Source organism: Spea bombifrons, chromosome 5 (assembly GCF_027358695.1).
Source record: "Spea bombifrons isolate aSpeBom1 chromosome 5, aSpeBom1.2.pri, whole genome shotgun sequence".
Taxonomy (NCBI): domain Eukaryota; kingdom Metazoa; phylum Chordata; class Amphibia; order Anura; family Pelobatidae; genus Spea; species Spea bombifrons.
In genome coordinates, this window is record NC_071091.1 from 96,748,601 (window position 1) to 96,775,052 (window position 26,452).

The window sequence follows — 26,452 nt, forward strand, 5'->3', positions numbered from 1 at the left end:
TTATTGGCTGACCTATTGGTTTTCCTTTCATTTGGAAAGCAGCAAAGTTCCCATCCTGACAGCACACTACTCAGCAGCTCAGCCTTTCAGGCAATACAGCTGATGAAGACATAGTCTTGGTACCTTGCATTGGATCCTACATTAGCCACTTTAATGTTTCAAGCCATCTGGGCATGTTTTAACAGTGTAGGCATTCATTCAATATCTGTGATAAAACACATTATTTTCGCCTGCACGGGAGGAGAGTTTCCTCACACAGTGTGTGGGTGCCACAGCGGTAAGCTGCGGGCTCGCAATAGGTGGCCATTGGGCCACAAAGACATCTGTGTGGCCCCAGTGCTGTCTGGCTGGCCCCAGGACCAGTGAAATCTGCAACAGAGGTAAGAGAGTTTAGGGGCAGAAAGGCTGTTTAGGAGGGGCAGAGGTGGCACGGGCAGGCTGCTTCAGGGGCAGAGGCGCATACCACATCGATATCTGGCTTAGTGTATAGTGATAGGGTTATGCTGCGCTACCGTCAGTGTCTGGCTCAGTGTATAGTGATAGGAGTTATGCTGTACCCTATCTGTTCAGTAAATGTTATTTAAATTTCATTTATCTATAAGTTAATCATTTATTTTTCAAGATTTCTAGTTTTTTTCCAGTTTACATAGTTTAAAAGTTTGTGAAATAAATATTCTTTCCAACATTTATTGTGGGGGGTGTTCCACATACAGGATCCGCCCCGAGTGCCAAATACTGTAGGTACACCCCTGCAAATTAGAATGTTTTAACCCTATCAAATGAACGCATACTTGAGATTGTTTTGGGCAAGAATGGTCTAATGGAATTCCTGAATTGGCAGATTAGTAGGAGAGACAATACTTGATGTGGTGTTTGAATTTCTAGCAGCAGGAGGTAGCTATGACTTGCCAGCCCACATTGTTTGCTGTTCTCACATAAGCCCGGCCAGGATGTATTATGAAAGTTGACAGAGCTGCTGCCTCTCTCTCTCTCACCGTAAGGTAACATTGCTCTTATGTTCCAGAGTCGCTGGAAAACGGAACAGTGCGGAGGAACGATAGGTGTGTGTGCAGTATAGCGTTCCGGTAAATTAAGACACTGTATTTCTCGATTAAAATGTACGAATAACCTCCATCCTCAGCCAAGACCATGGTGATGACTAAGCAGCATGAAAATTGTAGCATGTAGCCTTATCATTGTTGCTGGACTACAACACCTATGACGCCCGGTGAGACCTTGGCTTGGGACACGATGGTTAAAGGCTCATGAGCCACAGACCTGTTAAGTACATTTGTGCTAATTGTTACAGGTGTAGATCCCTGGTGTCCCTGCATCAGAATGATCACAGGATATCCCCCCCCCCATTCATTCATTCATTTATAAGATCCAAGAAGCCTACCCAAAGGAAAGTAAAATATATATCATTTATATATAATGTATTTCCTGTGATATGATTTGGGTTAAGTAGAAAAATAATTCCAGTGTAAAGTGGAGCAATCAGCAAAAACATTTCATTGTTTACCATGGCAATTGCCCCACTGTTTGTCAATCCAATGAATCATCTGTATAAAAAACAAAAATCTAAGGCAACAGCTCCATTGCTCCCCAGTTAGCAGCTTCATCTTTGGAAACAGGGCCCCATAAACCCTACAGCCCCACACATATGGCAGATAAGCAGATTAATTGTAGAGTGTATGTACACAGAGTCAGACGTATAGACAGGACAGGGCCAGCCCCACCCGGTTGTAAAGGTGTAAAAGAGGTCAGGTGGATGTTACACAATACTTCCTCCCGTCTTAACTCCTTCACTCCCAGAGAACACAGCATACCCCTGCAATATGTAGAGCGCGGGCATCACCTGTGCTTCCGGTGTGACGGCACCCTTTCACAGGAGTCACACTGTTAACGGTGCATACATGTAACACCGGCAATGCTTTCACAGGGCTGCGCGGATGCAGCACGTTGCTGTTTGGTGCTGGTACTGATGGAGGATAAAGTGTCAGTTTGTGCTCCATTCGCAGTTCCTGCACGGAGAAGTTGTCGGCCTGTCAGCCGTGCCGCCTTTACACACGGCTGCAGGAACTGCTTCTAATCCGAATTCCCGGCGTAAGCAGGCCCTTACCTGAGCACAAGGAGCCAATAGGCGCTCAGCTCGGAATTCTGAGCCGGTGTCAGCCAATCAGCGTGCGGCAAAACAAGGGGCACCCAGTATTAGCATGGAGTGAAAGAATTTACCTGCACAGGTAAAGGTTCCTGACCTGGATCGGTCCCAGCACACCCCAGTGTCACCCTACAAGCAGGGAAGGGGCTACACAGTACACTGATCCACTCATCCTCCCAGCCTGTCCAGCCACCAGCGGTGAAAGGGGGAGGGCAGGAAGGAGGGGGAGAGGGAGGGGCTGTCTACCTGTCTCTTACCTTTCTAGCTTGGCTAGAAGGAGAAAAAAAAAAAAAAAAAAAAAAAGTAAAGGGGGGGAGGGGTGGAAGAAGAAAGGAAAAAAAAAAAGAAGAATTACCAGTAGCTCTAGTTCTGCCATCTCTTTCCCCTTACACACTCCACACACCTTTACCTGCACAGACTTGAAAGTCCAGTTCCACCAGGGAGCTAGGGAGAAGATAAAGGGAAAGTTCATTGGATCAAACATGTCACAAGAGACGGACAAGTAAGTGATCATACTGGTTTTGGGATCTGGTGGCAGAAGTCGGGAAACTTTGTATTCCTCCCTCTCGCTGTCGGACCTGATCAGATGGAAGTCAGTGTGGGGATCCTGCCAGATTCCTGCTGCTCGGTGCGATCTCTGCCTGTAGAGATCCCGTTCTTTCTTCTCCCCGTCTTGCTCTGGACTCTCTTGCCCGGGGAGTGTTCACGGAGGCCGGCCTGCTCAGCGCCGAGTGCCGGGAGAGGGGAGACTTTGGCTTTTGTGCGCCTCCAACAAAGGGCTTTTTCTTTTGCTGTACAAACGGCCATATTCTAGGATCTGTGTCAATGTGGCAGGGGAAAGCAGGTGGGCTCCATATAAAGATCAAAGCTCCCTTAGTACATGTTTTAAGATTATTTTTTTATAATTTTTAATAAATTAGTTTATTTAATCAGTTCTTTTGCAGACAATGTGTTGCTTGCATGGGATAAAATATCTTAAAGCAATTGATTTTGGGCAGAGGGTTTTAAATTTGTTTAATCCACTCTTTGCAGTTGGATGGAAACATGATGGACATAAGAAATCAGAGAAGACCAACCATATTTGTAACTTGATTCTATATATAAATATATATATATTACAGTCTTAAATTCTAATCATAATTTTTTATATAGCGCCATCATATTCTGTAGCGCTGCACAATTTAAGGTCATAAATGGGTAGTTTTCTCTGGAGTGGAAGCTTCCATATCATTTTGCTCAGTGTATATAAATGTTAGTGTCAGTATCGCAGTGCCATGTGATTTGCATTGTGATCACCTGCGGATAAATGTTATTGTATAAACCTAGAGAACAAGTAATCCAGGACTACATGTTCTAATTACACCCCCTGCTACTCTCTTGTATGTGATCCCGACACATTTATTGACTCTTGGCTGTCCCTTTGCCAGTCATGGCATGTCATCCATCAGTAGGCTGGACTTACAAAGTAAAGATTTCAATAAACTGATTGAATGCCCCCAGGCAAAGAGTCTTAGGATTTGGAGACAAGTCAGGACATTTAGTCTCTGTAGACTTTCCACCTTTCATCTGTTATAGGTCTTTCTTGTTTTCTTTTCCTACCTATTGTCCTTTTGGGAGCTAATTCAATACAACCCATGAGCTCTTGGTGGACATAATGTGTAGATTCCTGGTTGTCTCATAACATTTATCTATGTTTGTCTTAACATCACCAAAGGTAACATGTTCACGTAAAGTTGACTTCTGTGAATTTTCTGTTCATATAGTTTATCTTTTTTATAGTCCACCCATTTGTGCTATAAAATGCCCCAAGCATCAACAGACTCCTTTCTGATATGGCAGATTCTTAATGCAGCAAGCTGGGACAAGTGTATACCGAAATCACAATTTCAAGAATGAGAAAGGAGCAAGGAAAAGCTCCCAGGGTTGAGACTGTGGGATGAATCCGCCTTGGCTCATATGAGGTCATCAGTAACTCTTAGGGAATCTTAATACTAGTTCCGTTCCCCCTGTGTAGCTTTTGCTGCAGTCATACCGTAGCGGATACAAAACCTCTAATCATTGTTTTTGACCTTCACCCAGTCCTTCTGTAATGTATTTTATGAGCAGCTGCACAGAACTCAGTGCTGGAATAGTTGTCTTGCAGTGTAGAGGGATAGGCATTGAGCCTGTACTCTAAAATTACATGATACAATTCATCTTGGTCTGGCTCAACAAAGATGTTAGTAAAATGTATTTATTTTGCAACCTTCAGCAGAGGCCACATTACCAGGAATAGGGGAGAGAAATGTGATGTGTTTATAAGGAAAATTTAATACTGTAGAAGCAGAAAAATCAGTTTGCATCATTGATATTTAAAAATAGTATCCTGGATGCGACTGCCCATTTAATGCCTGGTTCAGTTTGTCTCTACAGACCTCTGCTCACCTATAGACATCGCCCTGCATAGGGATGCTGGAGTGCCGGCTGCCCCGAATCCATATGAATCAGTACAGCTTTTATGCCCTGCTAGGGTTGTCTGAAAGAGATACTTTTTATTAGACCAGCATAGAAAGCAATCAGGGGCGTAAATAGAAGCCACAGGGCCCTGGTGCGAAAATTGCCACAGGGCCCCCCCAACTTTGCAACTTGTCTGCGGCTTTTTTGACCCTTGCCCCCCCCTTCCAACATATGCTTTGGCACACAAATTACACACACTTACTCATACTCACTAACACACATGTACACATTCATTCTGACACACACACACTTACACATCAATGCTCACATACATACATATACAAACACATTTACATACATCCCTCACGCCCCTGCTTACCTCTCACTGCTCCTGCAGCTGTATCTCTGGCTGCTCTCACATCGTGCAAGGAGCCTTGGTTTTACCGCAGGGTCAGGTGACATCACGTGACCCCGCTATGCTCCTGTCTCCTTCCGACCTGGATCGGTGCAGTCCAGGTCAGAAGTGCCTTTCTAAACAATTTTGAACCGATACGAGGGGATGGGAAGAAGGGGTCACAGGGATTGCACCGGGCCTCCTAGAGGCACGGGCCGTGTCCCAACTGCGACCACTGAGACCCATGTAGTTACGCCAGTGAAAGCGATGTAGAGTCACATGTTTTAAAGACATCAGAGGTCTTTTCCTCAGATGGAATGAAGAAGAGACAGCTGAGGTTCTGAAAGCTTACGTAACTATATATTTTTGTAAATTGGCCAAATAAAATGTGTCCACTTTGACTACAGACTCCATCTTCTCATAGGCTAATACAGCAATATTAATTTTCTTTGTAGGCCGTTGGATCATTTTTTAACATCTGTGTTTCAATTAATTTTAACGATTAGTAATAACAGCAATCTATGTATTGCTGAAATGGCTGCTAAATGTTATTGGGCATTTGTAGAATATTGTATTCTAGATATCCAGTCAAATAGTCATTTCTTTCTCATGCTATAGCAATGTCTCATATCTATCTGTATCTCAAAAAACTCACAAGTCTTATAAGTTAACTAAGTTCCTGATTTGCTTCCCATCTGGTAATTTTTGGATACGCTGTAGCTTCGAGGAGGTGGGAGTTTAAGTACAGAACTCACAGGATCCTGCAGAGTTTGGCCTAGGCTCACGTTTAAGCATCTGTTGAGCTTAACTATTTCTGCTTCAGACATTACCTCTTCTGATAGCTTTGTCTTTCAGCCCAACAATTCAAGAATGTACAAGTTTTGCCATGAAGCAACCTTCAGCTGAAAGCAGGAATCTGTTCTGATCTAGATCTGCTTAATGTTCTGATGCACTTGATATTGGAGAGGTCAGGTGAAGCGCATAGTAACGTACAGGCCAAAAACACATTTAACCAACTACCCTTAGTGGCATTTATTTACTAAGCGATAATTGGCAGTTCAGTTTACAGGACAGTTGTGGATTCAGTTCCCTTACTTTACTATCCATTATGAAAAGCCAACGGTGACAAGTTTCTTCGGGATGAAGGGCTGTGATGGCCCATTTAAGTTTAATAGTATGTATATAACTATACATTATACAGGGCCAGACAAACTATTCCTGCCGGAGAAGCTCATGGAGGTTGGCTCTTAATTTTTATTGAAGTCATTGTGCTGAAACAGAACATAACCTCTCATGTCAACTTTACTGTCAACTGGAACTTGGTATGTCATTGAGGGCTGGAACCCAAGCCTGGCTCAACAGGAATGGAGGACCACAAGCCAGCTTGGCTAGCTCACCTACTCCCTTTCTGTTCTTCGGTCCTCATGTGCATCTGGAAGGGAAGGACCCTGGTATGCACAATATCCAGAGGGCTGTTTTTCTTATGCAGAGAATTGCAGGTGCATTGCATAGTCCTCTGTAGCAGACGGTGGCCTCCAGGTTTTAAGGAGCTCCTGGGCTTCTTGTTCTTGGTACACAGATGGCTTTACAAAGCTGACACTGTTGATAATGACCTTTATAATTCTATTTGCAAGACACCTGCAAGTGTTTTGTCATCTCATGCTTATTTACATCATAATACCGTATAGCAGACATAAGTCAGTACCAACATACCAGTTTGTGACCCAGCAATTTTAATCCAAAAACAGGGTTCATACATGGGGAAAAAAACTGAAGGTTTAGTATGCTGGGCAGACTTTACCATGGATCTGCTTATGCCCTGTCATGGCGGCCCCAGCCACCTCTAGCCATCTTCCGGATACACTTTATTTTATTCTTAATGGGCAGATTTGGTCATATATAGGTCTGCAAAAAATTATACTATCTGCCCAGACATTTTTTTTGTTTTCACATTTTTACATAGACTGGCCAATAATATTAAAGATCAAACACAAGTTTACTTGGCTGTTGTTTATTTAAAAGAATGTTGTTTTTCCCAAAGCTATTTTCTGTATTTAAGGTTTAATCCCCCAGTACTTATTTTTGTCAACATGAACTTAGTGAAAGAAGACTTGTGATAGGGTTCCGGAAGTCAATATTTGCCCGTGCAGCAGTGCGCGGTGTTTTTATGGAAAATTTTGTTAGGAATGATCAGTCTATGGTTTTCTTTTGCCATACACTATAAGACCAATCATTTCGTAATTTGGTATTAAGAAAAACAAGATGGAGTGATATCATATCCACTTCCTTCGTTCAGTACTAGCGCTAGTTAAAGGAGCACTCCAGCTCTATCTTCATGTTAAATGTTGAAGTGTAGGAATTCTTTAGTTATTAGAGTTAGGTGACTTCTGTCTTATTTAACTCCTCCCAATCCTCTTCTATTGAAAGTAGTGAGCATACCTAAGTATGCTTCTACCACGTGTCCAGTAGAAATCCCATTCTAGTCAGTAGCAGCAGCCTGTCACATGTAACATGTATGTGGTCTGATTCTGAACACGGATGTTTTGCCAGCATACATTGGCTACTACTATAATAATGTTTTAAAACTTTTGTAATTAAATGCAGCATTAGGAACACCATTCCTAGTCCTGTTGAACGCCCGAACCCATCGCATCTTTCAATCAAGGAGAGTTTTTCCTGTTTTGTAATTTTGATGGAAACATTTAATTGATTTGTGGAAGAAAAAAAGATACTTGTTATTGTCATAAGCGCTAAAAACTTTGTCAAGGTTTCTTTTTTTTTATTTAGATTTCAGAGGAAATACTAAAAATAACAGTTCTGCTAAAGTTTATTTGTTTATTATAATAGTACAATTCATGTTTTGTCCATGTGGCACGGGATCTTTAATCACATGCATGGAAGTGGCTCTTGTTGGGTCCCCCGGCAGCCCGCAGCGGAAGTCCTGCTTCTGTCTGCAGGTGGGATGAGCCACAATGGGTGACATTATCAGAGGGCATTAGGTCCACGGCCTGGAACAGTGTTTTTTGCTGGAATGTAATGTTAGGTCCTGAAGAGGTTAACATGCATATGGTGGCTGGAGTGCCCCTTTAAGCCTATATAAGCGTTTAATGATATTTAAAGAGTTAAGTGAACCACTGGTAGATGCAGACTGTCATTGTTTTTAAATGTTTGTGCCATATGATGAAATCTAATAATAATCTCCATGAATCATTAAACCGGTTTTATCTTGATCTATTAAGGCATACTCTTTAAACATGTTAAATCTGGTTTATTTTGACCCTTTTTACTACAGAGAACATAATTGGCAGCACTGATTAAAAGAAACATCTTTTGTGTTTTATGGGCATGTCAGGAGCACAGTATAATGAGGAATACAAGTCAACGCTGTTAAATAAATAGCTAACCCAAAACCTGCAGTTAGTCGCAGTGCTGGTGAAATGATCGAATGTAGTATGATCGTCAAGTGGGAGTCAATGAAATTTGGCCTATAATGACATTTTTAACTCTGTATACCTGCCAACTAAGGGAGAGTTGGACATTTCAACGCCCTCATTCCACCATTTGTTATGAATCAAGAACGGCTGGTTTCTGTGTGCATTAGTGGTGTTTGGGTTTTGGGGTTTGTTGCACTAGACAAGGACTTCTAGGGCTGTAGAATAATGGGATGCATTCATAGTCAGAGGGATATTGGTGAGGAAAGAGCAAGCACTTTGGGTGTGTGTTGTAAAGCTGACAACACTAATATTTATACATGCTGGAGCTCCTTATAGCCAGCTGGCTCTTCTTCTTTATGTTTGAGAATCTTTGGCTTTTTCTTTTTTAAACTAAACCTTCAGAATGACCTCCTTATATTGACTAACGTGAATTTTTTTATTTTTTTCTCAGGGGTGAAAAACCCAACAAAACATAGTGTAATGTATATAATATGTGCCTTTTATGAACTTCTCGTACCTAATGTAAATATTATTTTTAAACACATCAGTTTTAATTTCTGAATAGGACACTTCTCTCAATTATTGGTTAGTACCCCAAAATGTATTTCCATTCTACTTTACCTTTTTCCTCCGGCATCCACTTGCATGCCCTGCTTTTTTGTTATCCCAATGTATCGAGTAAGGTGTTGAACTTTTAGGGGTTAAAGGGATGCAAATTGAACCAAGTCTCCTAGGTAAGACAAAGCATCAGTGGTCCCTCACTTTCTGGGACAGTCCTGATTAGCAGGTTTATGTCCTAGCTGCTGGACGACCTGCAGATGTCCCGTTTTATGAGACTGCATGCAGGTTTGTCTTAGTCTGACCATTCTAGTCTTGTTAAACTCCATAAATATATGTATTGTATTGGCAAAGATAGTTAAATATGGCTTTTAACGTAAGAGTAGACATTCTTCGGAGGTACAGATCAACCAATGGTAATGATGGGCATTCATTTAAAAGCACCATGCAAGGAAGTGGTTGGGCAATTGCTGTGTTGGCTGTCTCTGCTGTAGCACGTTGGTGTGCACAGGAGTAAAGACGCTAATTACATTGCCTGCAACGTCAATTAACTAATTTAGTGGGGGTTTTTTTTTAGATATTTTCTTTTAAAGTCCAATATTTGGAAAAACGCCTGGCAAACTACTATAAAAGTGTTGGGAACTATTCCCAGATGGATATTTAGAAAATCATCATCCTTACATCAAGTCTATAAAACCTGCTATATGAAGACGTAAATACATTGTTTAATGAAATAAGAGCATGTTATAGCGCAAGCAAAACTCAGCTGTGCTTAGAAATTAATCAGAAAATGAAAGAGGACTGAATTCATTTGACTTGAATTTAACTGCAGTGTATTTTGGAAAAAATGAAATACATTTAATGTGGTTCCCAAATGTGCACAACATTTGCGCATGTCCAAACATTTCCAACGGCCGACGTGGGACTTCTTTTTGCGAGTGACTAGCTAGTTTCAGAACCTTATCAAGATGTTTTATGGAAATTTGTAACTTATTTATTTCAAAGACAAGTCTACTAGAATGGGCTAAGATAACAGAGCTAGAACACATACGACACTGAATACTCCACTGAATAAGACATTTAGTATGAACCCGTATGTCATCCATATATTAATGCACAATACTTTTTAAGACTGAATTATGTATTTGCGTGTAAAATAATTAATATCCACAATGAAATAAGCCAGTTGTGTTCCAAAAATATTTTAAGAAATGTTTAACCATTTCCAGACTGAATGTAAAGGGAGCTTTAAATCTGGGATTTGGCACAAAAACTATTTAGGGATTAACCCCTTGATACGAGTTACTTAAAGGGGCAGCAGGAACAGATACAAGACTACACATGATTTACTTACTATGACGATGATTACTCTAAACTACGCTCTCTCTAAGAAGCGTGTCTTCGTGAAGATTAAAGGATGAGCTGTGAGGATTAAAATATGTCTTAAATCATGAAATCTGTACAAAAAAGCTTTAAATACCAGCAAGTAACTGAAAACAACAATTCTTAATTTTGGCTTTAATTTGAAAAATATAAAATATAATGGATTTTTTTTTTTTTTTTACTAAAAGCACTTCTGTTTTTTTTGTTCCTCTAGATCCTTTTACACCCCATCCCCCCTCCTTTGTCGTAACAAAAAGAAGAGGGATATCACCAAATTTGAGAGTCTGCTGAGACACATTGATTAAGTGAAATTCAATAGTTTCAGGGTGACAACCCCCTTTTTAAAGTAACGTGCGGTTTAAACAGTGGTAGTGAGCTAGCTGTGTGTATGACATCATCAAGCGGGGGGGCATAGAGGCGTCTGAACACAATGCAATGCAAAAAAAAGAAAGTCGCACAATCATACGTGTTTTCTAATAAACTATCCCGCTATCTGATGCCATGTGATAAGAATGTTTAAAAAAAAAAAAGCACATTTAGAGGAGGGACATTTATTCATCTATTTATTTATTTTTCTCCTGCATGTAGAAGTCCTCCAGCAATTTAACTTTTCCAGAAATTAAGCTTTGACTGTAGTTAATAATTAACATTATTGGAATTGAATTGTGTTGTAGTAAAGCAAAACAAAGAGGATGCTCGGTGGTTGCGTGTGTGCAAAACAAAGCAAAGTTTACATTCAACAATACCGCACCTGCAACGGCGAGTATACGAACGTCAGGGGGTGATACGTTTTCTACCGTTTACTCTGTTACACCCAGAGCGAAGAAACTGTGGTTATTTACTTAGTTTCGAAAATATTTTAGTAGGGAGAATATATCGAGGTTTCTCTTGGGGAACAGTTACAAGGTAACGTATGTAAAACAATACACATATATGTATTTCCTCTACGATCAGCTGCTTTAAGCTTGAAGCAGGCAAATTATTTTTGAAAACCGGGGATCTTTTATTAAAATCTTTTTCTTTTTCTTTTCTAATACACAACCTTATATTTTGTCTGCTTCTCTAATATGCGAAACAGAGTAACGTAACCCGGAATTAATAAGCCACTTACAATGGCAGGGCTGAGCGTTATCTTTGTACAAGAGATCATTCTAGAGAAAGATGCTAAGACAGGTGGCTTTCTCCACAGTTGGCGTGAAAAGTGACCGTAAGAAACTCAACGCTCCTTCTCTTTAACCAGTTTGCCCAACATAACCCTCTATTGGAACACTGCACGCAAAAAATCGTTGCATAGATGTGTGTGTGTGTGTGTGTGTGTGTGTGATCAACACAATGGGTAGGGGAACCCAGGATTCTTTGTTACGTCTGTGTTTGCTGTGGTTTATCCAACATCTATTTTTATTTTCAAGTATTTTAATTTATGTGTTTTGTGTTTGCTTTAAGACACACGATAATGTTTTTTTTTTTTCTCTGCTGCTATCTTTAAGTAGTTTTTGTATCTGATAACAAATCCAACAACCTAGCATCAGCCTGGAGGCAGAGGAACTCCCCTCCTCGCTTGCAGTCTCTCACAGACTTATGCCACCTCCACCCCCTTTGACTTTCTACACTTTCTCAACTCCTCACACAAGCTGCAACACGATAACGGCTTCTTCCTAAATGCCATTCCCCACCCAAATCATCGAAAACGCAACAGCCAGACGTATCGCTAAACTCTGTCCCACTCCCTTCGATGCAAAATTCCCATTGCCTATGTCGATACTTGTTATTTGACCTGCATAAAAAGATGAACACAGACTATTGAAATGGTTAATATTTAAAAGAGTGTCAAAATCAACACATTTTGAGTTCCCAGGAATGGTATACTGTGGTATCGTTCCTTAGAAAAGGGGAATTAGATGGCCTTAACTTTATCTTATCATAAAGAAAGTCCCCCCCCCCTTAATTATTGTTTTTTTGTTTTTGTTTTTTGAATTTGATTACTTTGTATATGCTGCCTATCTATGAAAGGTACATTACTTATGTATTTTTGTTTGTGTATTATGTGACCATCAACAATTTGTGAACAAACCTACTTATAATTCCCCAAAAATGCTCTTAAAATGTTTGTCTCTTTCACATTATTTTTTTTTTAAATAGCTTTCCAATGTGAACTTTAGCAAGCTTATAAGGTGCGTACAAAGTTTCAGGGCCGACGTGGGGACGTTGGGGTCACCTGTGTAGGGTGACCACATTGGCCATGTTTTACGGGACACATATCATTTTTCCATATTGCTGACCAGCCCAGATAAAGTGCTGCCCTGCAGTATGACCGATGTACATACCTGGGAACTTCTGGGCTTTGGCTACCTGGAGCCTTCCCTTGCGGGACGCGACCAGGACTGCACGCTGATGTCGGCGGGTGGTCCGGCTGACGGCAGCGGGAAACACCCCCGTTTAAAGGGGAAATGGGCGGGGCGGGGCGTGTCAAACCCGGAGAGTTCCCAGGTATGCTGATGTTTAACTCAGGGCTCGACAAATCCCAGGCGCCAGGTCGCCGTGGCGACAGAAAATTTTGTCCTGGCGCCTAGGTTTTGTCAGCCTCTTACATCCAGAAAAAATTGTGGATGTAAGAGGCTGAGTCACCACACGGGGGCGCTGCTGCTGCTGTCTGCCCAGGAGTCTGGGCAGACAGCACAGCCACTCAGAGCCCGCCCCCGAGCCTGAGATCACTCCCACGGAGTGATCCTGTAGGCTGAAAACGCAGTTGCTGGAAAATCAGCACTCGTGTTTTCAGCTGCCACAGGCAGCTTCAGGGAAGGGGGTTGTGTGTTGATTGGGTCCCCACACAAGTGTGGGGACCTGACCCAACACCCCCCAGCTGTCTGATCGCTCCATGAGAGCGACAGTGCAGCGTTAACCCCTTCAATGCCGCGATCGCGGCATTTAGGGGTTAATTCCCGTTTTGTACGGGGCTCTGCTGCTGGTGGTCTGCCTGGAAGCCCAGGCAGGTCAGCAACAGCAAAAACGAGCCTCCATAAGCCCTTTGATGACTTCTGTAGGCATGGAAGCCTACAGCAGTCCTCAGAGAGACCCCCCCTGCAATAGCTGGTCTATAGACCAGCAATTGACTCCCAGCTGCCAGAGGCAGCTTCAGCGACAGGGGGAGAGGGTTCTTTGGTCTCCACATGAGTGTGGAGACCAGCCCCAACACCCCCCTGCTGCCTGATCGCTCCCTGAGAGCGACAGTGCAGCGTTAACCCTTTCAATGCCACAATTATGTATGACACATTCGTGGCATTGCAGAGGTTAACATTTGTCCCCACAAGCTTGTTAGGACTAAATATCAGTCAATGCTGTGCTCCAATGGAACATCAGCATTGAAAGGGTTAAAATAATAATAATAATAAAAAAAAAACCCAGCACTGACCTGAAAGTCCAGGGTGCTTCCAGGTCAAACGCTGTGAGTTTAGTAAGTGGGCTGATGATGATCAGATCACTCCTGACCAACTGTTAGTTTAAAAAAAATCCTGGCTACTAACTTTTTTACCTGGCGCCTAGATTCACAACAAATTTGTCGAGCCCTGGTTTAACTGACTAATTGTTCGCCTTCCATGAGTCTATACAACCCCCCATACTGAAGGGCAGCACTTTACCTGGGCTGGTCATCAATATGAAAAACGTCCACATGTCCTGGAAACCATGGCTGACGTGGCCACCCTGCACCTGTGTATCTTCCCCTACTATGTGTTGCTTGATCAACTGAATAACTGAGGAAAATAAGCATTCAGGACGGCATTATGGGAACGGGTCATCGATTCTGGACACGAGCCCACAAAATTGGGACTGTCCTACATGAATCAGGACAGATGCGAGGCATGGAAACAGGCAGGAAGGCCAGGAGATTCCAGCCTAAGATAAGACAGCTGTATCAAATTGCGAGAAATCACTTCTATTAACACGAGGATACATAAATTTTTTGAGATACCTAAAAAGTCATAGTTTGAGACCCCTGAACAAGTTTCTGGCATAACATTCCAATTTTCCCATTTATTAGGATGCTTCCAATGGAATTGCATATTATACATGACCTCAATGTCCTCTTGAAACTCTTTTCTATATTTATAATGTACATGTTCACAAAATTCATTACATTTTATAGTACTTGGTACAAATGTCCATTCTTCGTGGTCTGTGTAGAAGGTTCTTGAACGCTAATAAGGTCTCCAGAGTTTGACAACCTTCTAAACAGCTGGTATAGTCCAGATAGTAGAGATGTATGCATAGATTAGAGATAGGTCAAAGTCATTTGTGTTACTTGTACACTCCGCACAGGTCTCGTGACTTGGGTTTTGTCCTAGACGCTCTTGCATGAAGAGTGGTTGGAGCCTGGGCGTGAATGTGCTGCACCTTTAACTGAGATCAATATGACAAATCCTTTAAGGATTAATGATAATAACGTGTAACTGGAAGTCTAAAGCCAATAATGGGAACATTTCAGGGGGAGTGGAGGTAATTACTCATTTCAGACAATTTTTTTTTGCGTGGCGGGGGTTGGGGTGGCTGGGCAGCTAGAATAGTGAATGATGGCGGTGGTAGTAAATAGAACAGCTAATTGTCATTTACATGACATCCTTGCGTTCACACACGCATGAGTGGCATAGGGCCACAAGGTAGCTGCACAGGACAAGTGCCACCATTTTTATATATGGCGCTGTCTGGGCTAAGCTAACCTGGTTTATTAAAAGGGAAATAGAGGACATTTTATTACCCCTCCCCCCCAGCTTGTTATAGGCATGGGGGCAGGACAGATACAGGACAGATGCACTGAAATAAAAATGAATGTACCCACAGTAAGGAAATATTTTTAAAACTTGTTTTGTCTGAAAAATGTGTTTAAGGGTAGAATTCAATAAAATAAAATTGCCAGGGTTAGTAAGAAAAAAACTTTTGATCTTATTATGGGGGGAAAACCAAAAGAGATCTAGGGGTCTGTTCCAGGAACAAATTGAAACCAAGAGTGTCTTAATCTGGACATAGCATGAAGAAGAGCACTTGGTGACCTCAAAAGCTCGCAATCTATTGTATTTCAGTTAGCCAATAAAGATATCGTATTTATCAAATGTGCTCTTTTTTCTTTCTACGACTAACACAGCACAACTATATAGTGGATTTAAGCATACATTAGATTTTTTTTTCCTTTTCATGTACCCCAATGAGTCCAAATATTCAAAGAGTTTTTGACGGTTACAAGGGGAATTTGCATCTGGCTTCAGTTAACCCCCAGTTTCTAATTAATGGCATCCTTTATTTACATGCTTGCGTAACGTTGTCTTTTGTAAATGTTAGCCTTCTTGGAAAAGCCCAACTGTACACAAAACTATGTGACATCGTTCCAAGTTTAAAGCCAAAAAATATTTAATGTAGCCTGCCGTACTCGAGAAATGCTAAATCGCTTGCAGAATAAGAACACCGATGGACCTCAGTATATGTAGCTTGGAGGAGAGAAGAGAGAGGGGAGATGTGATAGAGATATGTAAATACTTAAAAAGTACAGGAGGGGAAATGTTTAAACAAAAATTAAAGGCTCAGATGTTTAGATGTAATGTAAGGAAGGTGGTAGATAAATGGAACAGTCTCCCATCAGAAGTGGTAGTGGCTAATACAATGAGGGACATGCATGGTATAGGCATACAGCGATCCTGAGCCTACGACCAAGGCCAAGAGATGATTACAATTTTAATCCTTACATCAGGAGAAATGAGCAGACTGGAGCCGAAAGGTTGTCGTTAAATGAGTTTTACAAACTAGAACAATCTTGGTGTCACTTGTGGAAGTTGAATCCATTTCCGGCCAAAAAGAGCATCAACTTGATCCACTTTATAATTAAAGAAGAAACAAAGCCCTTTAAATTTAATGTAACTGTTAGGGAGAATTCATTCCCCCGACCTTAAAGCTTAAAGATTTTACTCCTTTAGGACAAAGCACAAGAACAACACAAACATTTAAAAAGGCTTTTCAGTTTCTATGGCAACAACCCATTTGTGATGTCACGTGGCGAGTGCTTCCAGCAAAATGATGTCAACGTGTATAAAGTTAATTATTTCTGGGACAGGTTCAGGCATTCAGCAGTATTAGGAATGATACCTTTTAATGCTACATTTAGTTACACGTTTTAGACTTGAGACGAGGCGGACCAGCATCCACAGCCAAATAACTATAATTAAACTGAAATAAACTATTAAAAAAATAAAACTATTTGAATTCTTAATTCCAAGAAAAGCTAATATAGATAGTGTAAAAATGACACTGTTGAGAGCTTGCAAAAAATCTGGCCTTTGTGGGTAACTCATAACATCACATTTCCTTTTTGATGACTACCTTTTTATAATTTTGTTCATAAAAATATTAGTTTCAAGCCTGATATTCTGTGGAACACAAAGACGGGGCAGCCTTCAGCGTGAGACCTTTGTCTGATCATTTTTAAGTCCGAAGTTGTAGAAACCCTGATGTTGCACCCTACCAGTTTCAAGATAAGTGAGGTCTACACAAGAGGATTCCTTAAACATTATTTGCTCTCGTTACAGTCCAATCCCAGCTTGTAATGTTTTTCGTATGCAAACCACATGTATCTGATTGATCCCTTGTTTCTCGAGAGGAAATAAATTACTATGGATGAAGCTACAACATCTCAAGATAATTTATTATTGACCTTTATTCACCTGGTCCTACAGCATCTCCTGAATTCAATGAGATCCTTAAGAACCAGGGATCCTGCCCAGGTCATTATGATTGGAACTAGATTTAGAGTACATGTTTTATTTGAGATTAACCCTTTTTTGATTACTGAAGGAAAGGTCTGAGGATTCTTGAGTTAAACCAGAGGGACAGCTTCCTACTCACATTTGGAGACAGTGCCGGGTCTTATACATGTTGGATTTGATCTGATACGTAGCACCGGAATTTCCTACAACCTTTTCTTAAATTTTAAAATCAATGATCGGCTGGATCACTGTAGTAAAAACCTTTTGTTCAGCATCACTCGATTACAGCCTGGCGTCTTTCATTCATGGGGTAACATGCCGGAAGTTACAGTGATATCGCTATCGTTAATAATTTAAAAAGGAGCAAGGATTGGAATGTTTTTTTAAAATATTTGCTTGTATGTGCTTGTCTGCCCGGAGTAAGGCAGAGAATAGCTGCATACATCCAACTCTCGAATTGTTGAGATGAATTGTGGAACTTAATCTGTGAATACGACTTCTGGGTTATGTTACCCCATGGACAAAATGTGGCAGACTGTGTGGAGTGGTGCAGAATAAAAGTTCATGTACAAGGTTACAGTGACCTAGCTTATTATCGGTTATTGAAAGACGGCCCATGGATCACAACTGTCCAATTTGAATATTTGATTGCATTACTTAACTGTCTGCCCTGAATCTATCATCTACTATCCATTTTATTTTGTGCACGCATTTTGTTGTTCTTAATAATGATTTGATTATTGTGCTCCCCGTAACCTGCACACAGGATAATTCATATACTACATACCGTATATTGGCTCATCCTCCTGCCTCACCAATACATTTCCCAGCATTAATGTAATGATCGTAACTAAACTCACTGTTGCCACCGTAAGCGTTATCAGATGTGTTATGCATTTCAAATTTTCTTTTTTTTGTTGTTGTTGAATTATAACTGTATTCCAAACAAAGGTAGTTAAGACTGTCTGAAAGTATAGGATATTGATTTGCATATGCACGTTTTTACATGATCCTGCCTTTTTGCAAGAGGCTCAAGATTCCTTTTAATGAATCGTTGTTAATCATTTGCATAGAGATTAATAAAACTGCCATATTGTCATTGAAAAGGATTATCTTCTTGTATCTATCCGAGACAAAATTTGCATCACCCAGGAATGACTTTGAAATCCCCCCCTTTGCTTCAGCCTCACACATTATGTCACAATTGTTCACTTTTTCTAATTTTACATTACACTACAGTATTACATTTATTTGCTATTACAATTGACAACAGTTTCAGCACACACTAAGACAAAATCTATCTGAAACACGCACACAAAAATAACGCCACACATGATAAATAAAGGGGGGAATGAAATAAAAATGTTTATCCCCCAGCCCCCCTCTTGTTTAAGGTGGTTGCCATAAGCCTGTGCACAGCTATCCTCCTGAAGCATCCTACTTGTCCTGGTTCTCAAATAGAACAGAAAGGGTTCCTAGCCAGCCTGGGAAATTCCCAGCTATGATTAAAGTATACTATATAGGTATATATTTGTGTATATATCATTTATAATGTACATTTTTATCTAACTGTAAGTTTCATATGCTTTTCTAGTAAAAGGCTTGTGGTTGTGGTTCCCAATGAAGCAGCTTTTAATACCCTACGGTCCTACACCAGTGAAGATGAGGCATGGAAGTCCTACCTGGAAAATCCTTTGACCGCAGCTACAAAGGCTATGATGAGTATCAATGGAGATGAAGACAGCGCCGCTGCTCTGGGACTTTTGTATGACTATTATAAGGTAGGATACATGTAGATTCTCTTCCATGTGATTCCCTCCACTGGGCAGACTTAGCGTTTAATCTAATATACTAACCATAGTGGCTCAGAAACAATATTACAATCTCTTATGGGTGCCTTCCAACACTTCTAATGGCTGAAGAGGGACATGTTTGTTTTGGGGGTGCAGCTGTGGAGGGGTTTTAACTATGAGACCTACTGAAGTTTTTTATACACTCGATTGTTTAGGAAATACAAATTCGATTTATAATTGCATACAATTAGAATCCACTTATATTTCCAGCTATAAAAGATTGGGAGAATGATCTTCAGGTAATAATACATAGGGGCTGGATTAATGCAATTAGGCAATTCAGTATAGCCATAAACCTCAGAGGTTGCTTTGTGGCCGACGATAAGAAATGGAGAGAGGCATTTTGAAGCAAGAACATTCTAATAATGTATTAATAGGATTAAAACGCCTAGAAGAGGAAATGTAATAATACATGTATCTGGGGAATGGGAATGTAAAGATAGAAAAATGGTCTCCGCTGCACCTAAATATTTATAAAAATAAAAAGATTTTTGTACAGTATTTTATTGTGTTATATGTAATTTGTTATATAATGTCTAGTAAAACGAAGGGAAAAGGAAAAAATGATACGGGACCTATTGATAGCTATGTGAAAGAGTAAGGTATTTAAATGCAGACGGTATTTGATGACATATAATTATTTTAAAACATTTTCTGATGTTAATGTGCACATATTGTGACTTTGTAGGAATTTACTGTAGCATATTGTGATGCAGACCGAACATTCTCTTTAGCTTATATGTGACAACATATACCTTCACCCAAGCTATATAAATCTAACACCACACAAAATGTCATTTTTAAAGGAAATGAGGCACATCTGAATGTACAATTTATGAATATTTAAAATTGAGGATAATTTTTTTTTTAAATCCCCAGATTATGTTCTTGTTAGTCTGCATTTCTCATAATTTTAGTTAGTAAATAGTAACCGCAGTCATTTTGCTGTGGTTTACGTGGGCAGACGCTGATATTACCTGTTGCATTATAAGTGTATCACATACATGTATTCTGAGTACTCTTACATATTCAACAAGTTGGACGTTTGTTACGTAGTTTATCACTCACCATTAAACTTTTTTCTTTTTTATGCAATGCTTACTTGTATAAATAATATTGTATTGGTTTCAGGTCCCGAGGGAGAAAAGACTTCTGCCTTTAAACAAATTAATTGATGTACACAATGAACAAGATAAAAGGTAATCGCTTAATACCTTCCATACATGAAAATAATATATCTGGCACCAATATCCTCATTTTACTGACCAATTCTTTGTAATAATATCTAATAGTATGTTTCATATATCAGCCCTAACACGTATGGTGCATTAATTGATACATTTATTGGCTAACTAAAGTATAATCAATTGCAAGCTTTTAGATTTAGACTTTCAGATTTGTACGAATATTAATGAAGCTTTGTTAATTTGTACGAATGTCCCGACCCCAAACGAAACAAACAGAAAGCAGAGAATTTTCATTTGTATTTTGTTGTTTTTTTTGCACTCTCACTCACGCTTTCTCTCCCTATCTTTGCCTTTTCTTGCTCATCTGTCATTCTTTTTGGTCCACTTCTCCCCGCTATCTGCGCAGTTAACCTGGCCTCCCGGATCACTTCTGCAAAAGCTTGTAGCCTCCGTAGACACAGCCTCCCCCGATTGGACTGACGGGGAGAAGCTGTTCCTGTGGGGTGCTCAGTGCGCTCGCCCTTTTGCTGAAGTACTCCAAGAGCCCAGAATAAAGCAGATGGATCCACAGAGAAAGAACCAACTTCATTATTCTGGCTTGGTGTAGTACTACCGCAACATGGCGGAGCCACAGTGCTCATCCTCTTCCTCGATTGGAGAAATACCACACCAGGCCAGAATAATGAATATGGATGCGCAGGGAAAGTGAAGCATTTTCCATATTTCGTGTGAACCCAAAGGGCAGAAACAATTTTTTGGTGTTTGGTCCATTCGCACACGTCTTCTGTCTCTCTTCTTCAGACATATTATCTACGTAGTCTCGAAAGCCTGTAATCCATTATATTTAGTTATCCAATAATAGTAGCATTTTTACCAAGTGTGCTTTATTTCATTCTAGAACACTGTACCACTGTATACCTTTTATGTACATTAAGAGGCATTTTGGACACTCATATACTGTCTTCTGCACCGATTACAAAGCAAATGTATAGGATTTAAAGAAAACAGGAAGATAGTTTGTGATGGCAGACAGCGTACCCCATCGTTTGCGTGCCATTGTGTTGAATAGTACTGGCCATCAAAATGGGTTTTGGGGTATTTCGGCAGGTCTTGCCCAAGGCTGTAGACCTGTATTGTATAATCCTACAATTAATGCGTATGCATATCCTCGTAGCTTCTTCAAGTTGCAATATTTTTCTTGCTGTAGATATAATAATTACAGTCCCTTCCTATCATACTGAGATGATAAGGAGAATCATAAAACACATGAAAGCTATTCCGCTCATTGATGGAACTGAAAAAAGATACAGCGCTCAGTTTATCAAAGGTTTTCAAAAGCTTAACAAATGTCTCATTACCGGTACTGTTCTGAAATACAAACAAGCAGTAATCTAAAGACTCTTAAAGATATATGAGCACCTAAGATGATCTTAGACCAGGCGGTTTGTAAAAAAGTAAAACGGACTTTCCTTTAATGCTAAGCTCTGCTTACCAGTATTAAACTCAGATAGTCACAGGTAAAGACCATTAGTGTCTTATACTTGTTAAGTTTACTCACACGTACATTAGAAATACATAATTTGAGAATGCTGGTAAAACGTCAGATTATATTTCTGCTCATGCTTACTTTGGGAGATTTTATATATTGTTTGTAATTCCCTTCCATTGTATGAGAATAGTTAATATGGACCACAGCACAGCATTCTGGACTTTCATGTGTTGGAGGTTTCAAAGGATTTCTATTCTTGACTCTTTCTCTGATGCTATTACTGTTTCTATTTGTTGTTTTCTAGAAATTGTCTTCCAAACAATGAAACCCCAAATAACCTGAGTCCTGGTGAAAACCGGGTTCAAGTTTTGAAAACGGCTCCTGTCAACCTGTCCCTCAATACAGAGACCGCGGAGTCTACCAAGAGAGAGCAGTTCAACAACACCGTGCCTGAAAGCCCCACGTCTGCTCCGGCATCCGCAGTGGCTGTGGTAAAGGCGGAAGAGTTCACTCCGGTATTTATGAGCTCTTCAGTGCCATACAGGGCAGAAAGCGAGGAGCCTAGAGGAGTTATCTTTGAACAAACTCACTATGGAGTCCATAATGTTACTACCCATACAGGCTACCTCAAGGATGACCAGCGCAGTACTCCAGACAGCACATATAATGAGACCTTCAAAGAAGGAGTCACTGATGTAAGAACTAGCTCTTCTCCTTTTTCAGTTAAAAGTTTAATTATATTTTACCTATTGCCCTCAATTTTGAAAGATGGGTGCTATTGGGGTTGTACTGCCTTGTAAGCAGTTGCCCTGCTGGAAATGTTGTACAGATCAACGATCCAGACCATTATCCCATCGGACCACGCAGCAAACAGCCCCACCAAAAAGACACATTCGCTATCACAACCAAAATATCTCAGTATTTGTTCATCAGTTTTATTTCAATTTTATTAACTCCTTATTGCCCCCCCACAGTTAATTAATGATATTTTACCACTAATGATTTTACTAATATTTTTTACTTGTTATTAATGGTAGTTTCTCTATATAAAAAAGTGCGTGTTTCCTATTTGATATTCCTAGTAGGAATATTTCCATTTTTTAAATAAGTATTTATTATGAAGTTTTTTTTATTGTGTTTGTAGAAATATCGAAGCTCTTCAATAGGAGCTGAAGAATTCATGTATGATCAGACAGCGAGGTATGTTTTAAGATCTATATAAAGAGTTCTGTAAATGCTGACATTAATAAAATTTGCAGATTTTATATGAGATTGATGTCAGTGTTTGTCAAATTAATAAAAACTGATGTATTTATGGTATAATTACAAATCTGAAAACACTCTTAGAAAATGTGTCAGATATATAATATTGGAATCGAGATGAGAAATGGAGACGAATAAAATGCCATTTATTTTTATCAATTAGATCTGTTTCCACAGTGGATTTATAATCTTTGTAATCTTTATAAATCTTTCCCTTTTTTAAAGAATTTATGTCAAACTTTATTAACATCCATGACTTAACCAAGCACATTTCAGATTTTCTTACCATAGTTTAACATTATAATTTTTGCAATAATTAATTGCAATAAATTTTTGCAATAATATCATTTATAAACATTTTTGCAACAAATATCCAATGTTCTTAAAATATTACTTGACTGATATAAGCATCACGGCCTGGTGAAGATAGTATCAGGCGTGAAGATAGTATCAGGCTTGCTACGGATACTTTGCCTTCCCCGATCATGTCTGCCAATTAAGTCCCTGTTAGGTAATAAGGAAAATAATTTTTTATATAAAAAAAGTAAGGAAATAATTTTCCTTTTTACTTTTCTTAATCATTTTCGTTCTGAATTATTATGAAATAAAGTGAGATACCAAAAAATATAACTGCTGGTCGTTCTTGTTTCCTATGCTCACCATGTCACCACTTTCTGTTTCGCCATCTGAAAGTCAGGTTTTCTTGCAGAAATGGATGTGAAATTCCAAAACTAAAACTAAATTCCAAAACTTATGTTCTGCAGAAGACAGGCAGTCATTTTGTACAGAAGAACAGTCACGATGCCACATTTGTTTCTGTTAATGCTTTTTCTTGTCCTCGTTTGTAGCACGTTCCAGTATACTCTAGAAGCAACAAAATCTCTGCGCCAAAAACAAGGAGAGGGGCCAATGACTTATTTAAACAAAGGACAGTTTTATGCTGTGACGCTCAGTGAAACTGGAGCCAACAAGTGTTTCAGGCACCCAATCAGCAAAGTGAGGGTAAGTATTTATATTTTCAAATGCCTTTTGGGGTAACTTGTTATAAAACTATATTTATTGTTGGCCCTAATAGAATATTAGTTTCCAGGATCTCCTGAAATGAGCATAGGTGGATCAGGCAGTCTCCCCAACTTTCATTTAGATGTTTTACTGCCACGAAAGAGCTGATTGTGTGATAACCCGGGGAACCTGCACTGTAGGGAGTACTTTCAGTATATAAAGAAATATAAAGAAACTCTGCATGATTATTTGCAGTCATATACTACTTACCCATACCCGTTACACTCTGATACATTCAGAGTATGTTATTGTGTGAATTATGACTGCTTTATCTTTATATCTGAATGCTATACCAGTGCTTTACATACACACAATATATATTGTGCGTACCCAGAATTCCTTGTGGTTGTGGCAGCACCATGGGATTTCTGGGAAAAATCTGGTAGATGTGGATGAGTGTTTAATAATGCTTCCACTATATATATATATATATATATATATATATATATATATATATATATATATATATATATAATGTGTGTGTGTGAATGAATGAATGAATCTGGACTTAGCTTGAACCATTTTCTGCTGGAATGTTAATCCTCATGTGTTAGGTTATGTTACCTTTCAAACATTCCATATATCAGGGAGTGGTTGTCGTCTAGAAGAGGATTCATATAAAATAATTTGATGCCAGTATATCTGCAGGTTATTACATGACTAGGTGGAAGAGGGAAGGGTGGGGTATGCCGACTAGGTGAACAAAGATTGCAGCAGCTGCTTATGGGCAACACATGATTTTTTTTATTTGCTTGAACAAACACCCACCAGATAATTTGCCTTCGTAATAAATACATGCAAAGCAAATGAAACTGAAGCTTTTTTCTGACAATTTTTTTCCAATATGGCTGTGCTATGCTATAATTAGGTGTGCGGATGCATACACGTAACAAGCTGCATTATGCCCACAAGCAAAGTGATGCAGTACACTGCATTTATGTATATAGCGCCAGCAGATTCCATAGCGTTGTTACAACCGAGTCTGTAGAATAGAAACAAACTGAGTAAGGATGCACCAGCCGATGGATCTTTGTTAATAATGTGAAAAAAAACAAATACTTGATGCTCTGCGAGAAATGGATTGTGGAGCAGGGAGCCTAACTGGACAGGACATAAAGTATAATGCACCTGAGCAAAGGTCATTTGTAGGTCAGTCCCAGAGTGATCAAGCAGTAGTCTCCAACAGGTCGGTCACTGGCACCCATTGTGTATTATTATTAAATATAATAAACAGGACATATAGCAAGTGGTGCATAACGTAACAGGTTAGTAGGTCCTGCTCAAGGTATCTTGCAGCACCCCAGACCGACGCACTTCATGTCTAGAGAAGAAGACATAATATACGTAGCTTTTCAACCACAACTAACGCTCAGGAAGGAAAAAAATCTAAATAATAAATGAATAAATTGTTTCAAATATATCCATGTTGATACCTTTTTATTGGGCCAATGTAGAAAAAGATGAAAGGCACATAAACTTTCTGGACCTCAGAAGTCTCTCCATGATCTGAAAGCTTTTGTGACTTGAGATCTTTTCCTACATTGGCCCAATAAAAGGTATTAACTTTAACTAAAGACTAACGACTCCATCCTCTCTTGGGCTAATATGGCTCTATCCATAACCACTTATATGCACCTGGAAACGCTCAAGGTTTTGTCCGGAGACTACGGGTCAAACTCTGCTTCTCCAGGTCTACTTCTCTGAGTCTGTCCCCTCTCCCTCTCCCACCCTGTACAAATATAAGGTGGTTGGGGCTAGTCCGGCCCATAGTTGAATAGACCACACCCACTGACAACATCCACCCCACCCACCAATCTCCTTAGGCTACCCAAAGAGATGGGACTCTGAAAAGCCGGAGCCTAAAACTTCCGAGGTCGTCTTATATGGTCGATTCCCCAAAATGTTTCACAGCTTACAAAGGAAAAGGGTATCCATACTTTGGAAACATGGGGTTAAAACAGAACAGGTCATAGTCTGATGGAGCAGGCAGTTTACCCATAGGTATATATATATATATATATATATATATATATATATATATTAAAAAAAAAACTGACAACACATCTGTATACTGTATAAACATACTACTTTTTAATACATTAATTAGTATATTGTGATGCATTGGAAAGATATGCATAGTATAACTATATATATGTGAGGCCGTACTGTATTGATACACGTTTGTTAACATATATGTTTACAATATTTCTGCACAGAGTGTGATAATGGTTGTGTTCAGTGAAGATAAAAATCGGGATGAACAGTTAAAATACTGGAAATACTGGCATTCCCGACAGCACACGGCAAAGCAGCGGGTACTGGACATCGGTAAGTAAAAAACAGGTGGGATTAAGGGAAATGTCTAAATTACACAGAGAACCCGTGGCCACAGAACCCGTATAAATTGTGACTTGCGAAATGGTTATATTTATCCCCTGGAAAGTTCACACATTCTGCAATATCGAATCTGCCTCTGGCTTACGCTTTTT

General features: G+C 39.7%; 1 protein-coding gene across 2 annotated transcripts in view; it reads left to right on the plus strand.

Moving 5' to 3' along the window:
• The first annotated feature begins 2,514 nt into the window (after window positions 1-2,514).
• The window catches only part of GRHL2 (grainyhead like transcription factor 2), a 45,806-nt gene continuing 21,868 nt past the window's right edge, over window positions 2,515-26,452 (plus strand). For both annotated transcript variants that reach the window (XM_053467092.1, XM_053467094.1), the window contains exons 1-7: window positions 2,515-2,663; window positions 18,704-18,890; window positions 20,094-20,161; window positions 21,943-22,333; window positions 22,783-22,838; window positions 23,750-23,903; window positions 26,180-26,291. In XM_053467092.1, coding sequence (XP_053323067.1) covers window positions 2,644-2,663; window positions 18,704-18,890; window positions 20,094-20,161; window positions 21,943-22,333; window positions 22,783-22,838; window positions 23,750-23,903; window positions 26,180-26,291 — 988 coding nt within the window. In that variant the 5' untranslated portion in view covers window positions 2,515-2,643. The remainder of the gene's footprint in view (window positions 2,664-18,703; window positions 18,891-20,093; window positions 20,162-21,942; window positions 22,334-22,782; window positions 22,839-23,749; window positions 23,904-26,179; window positions 26,292-26,452) is intronic.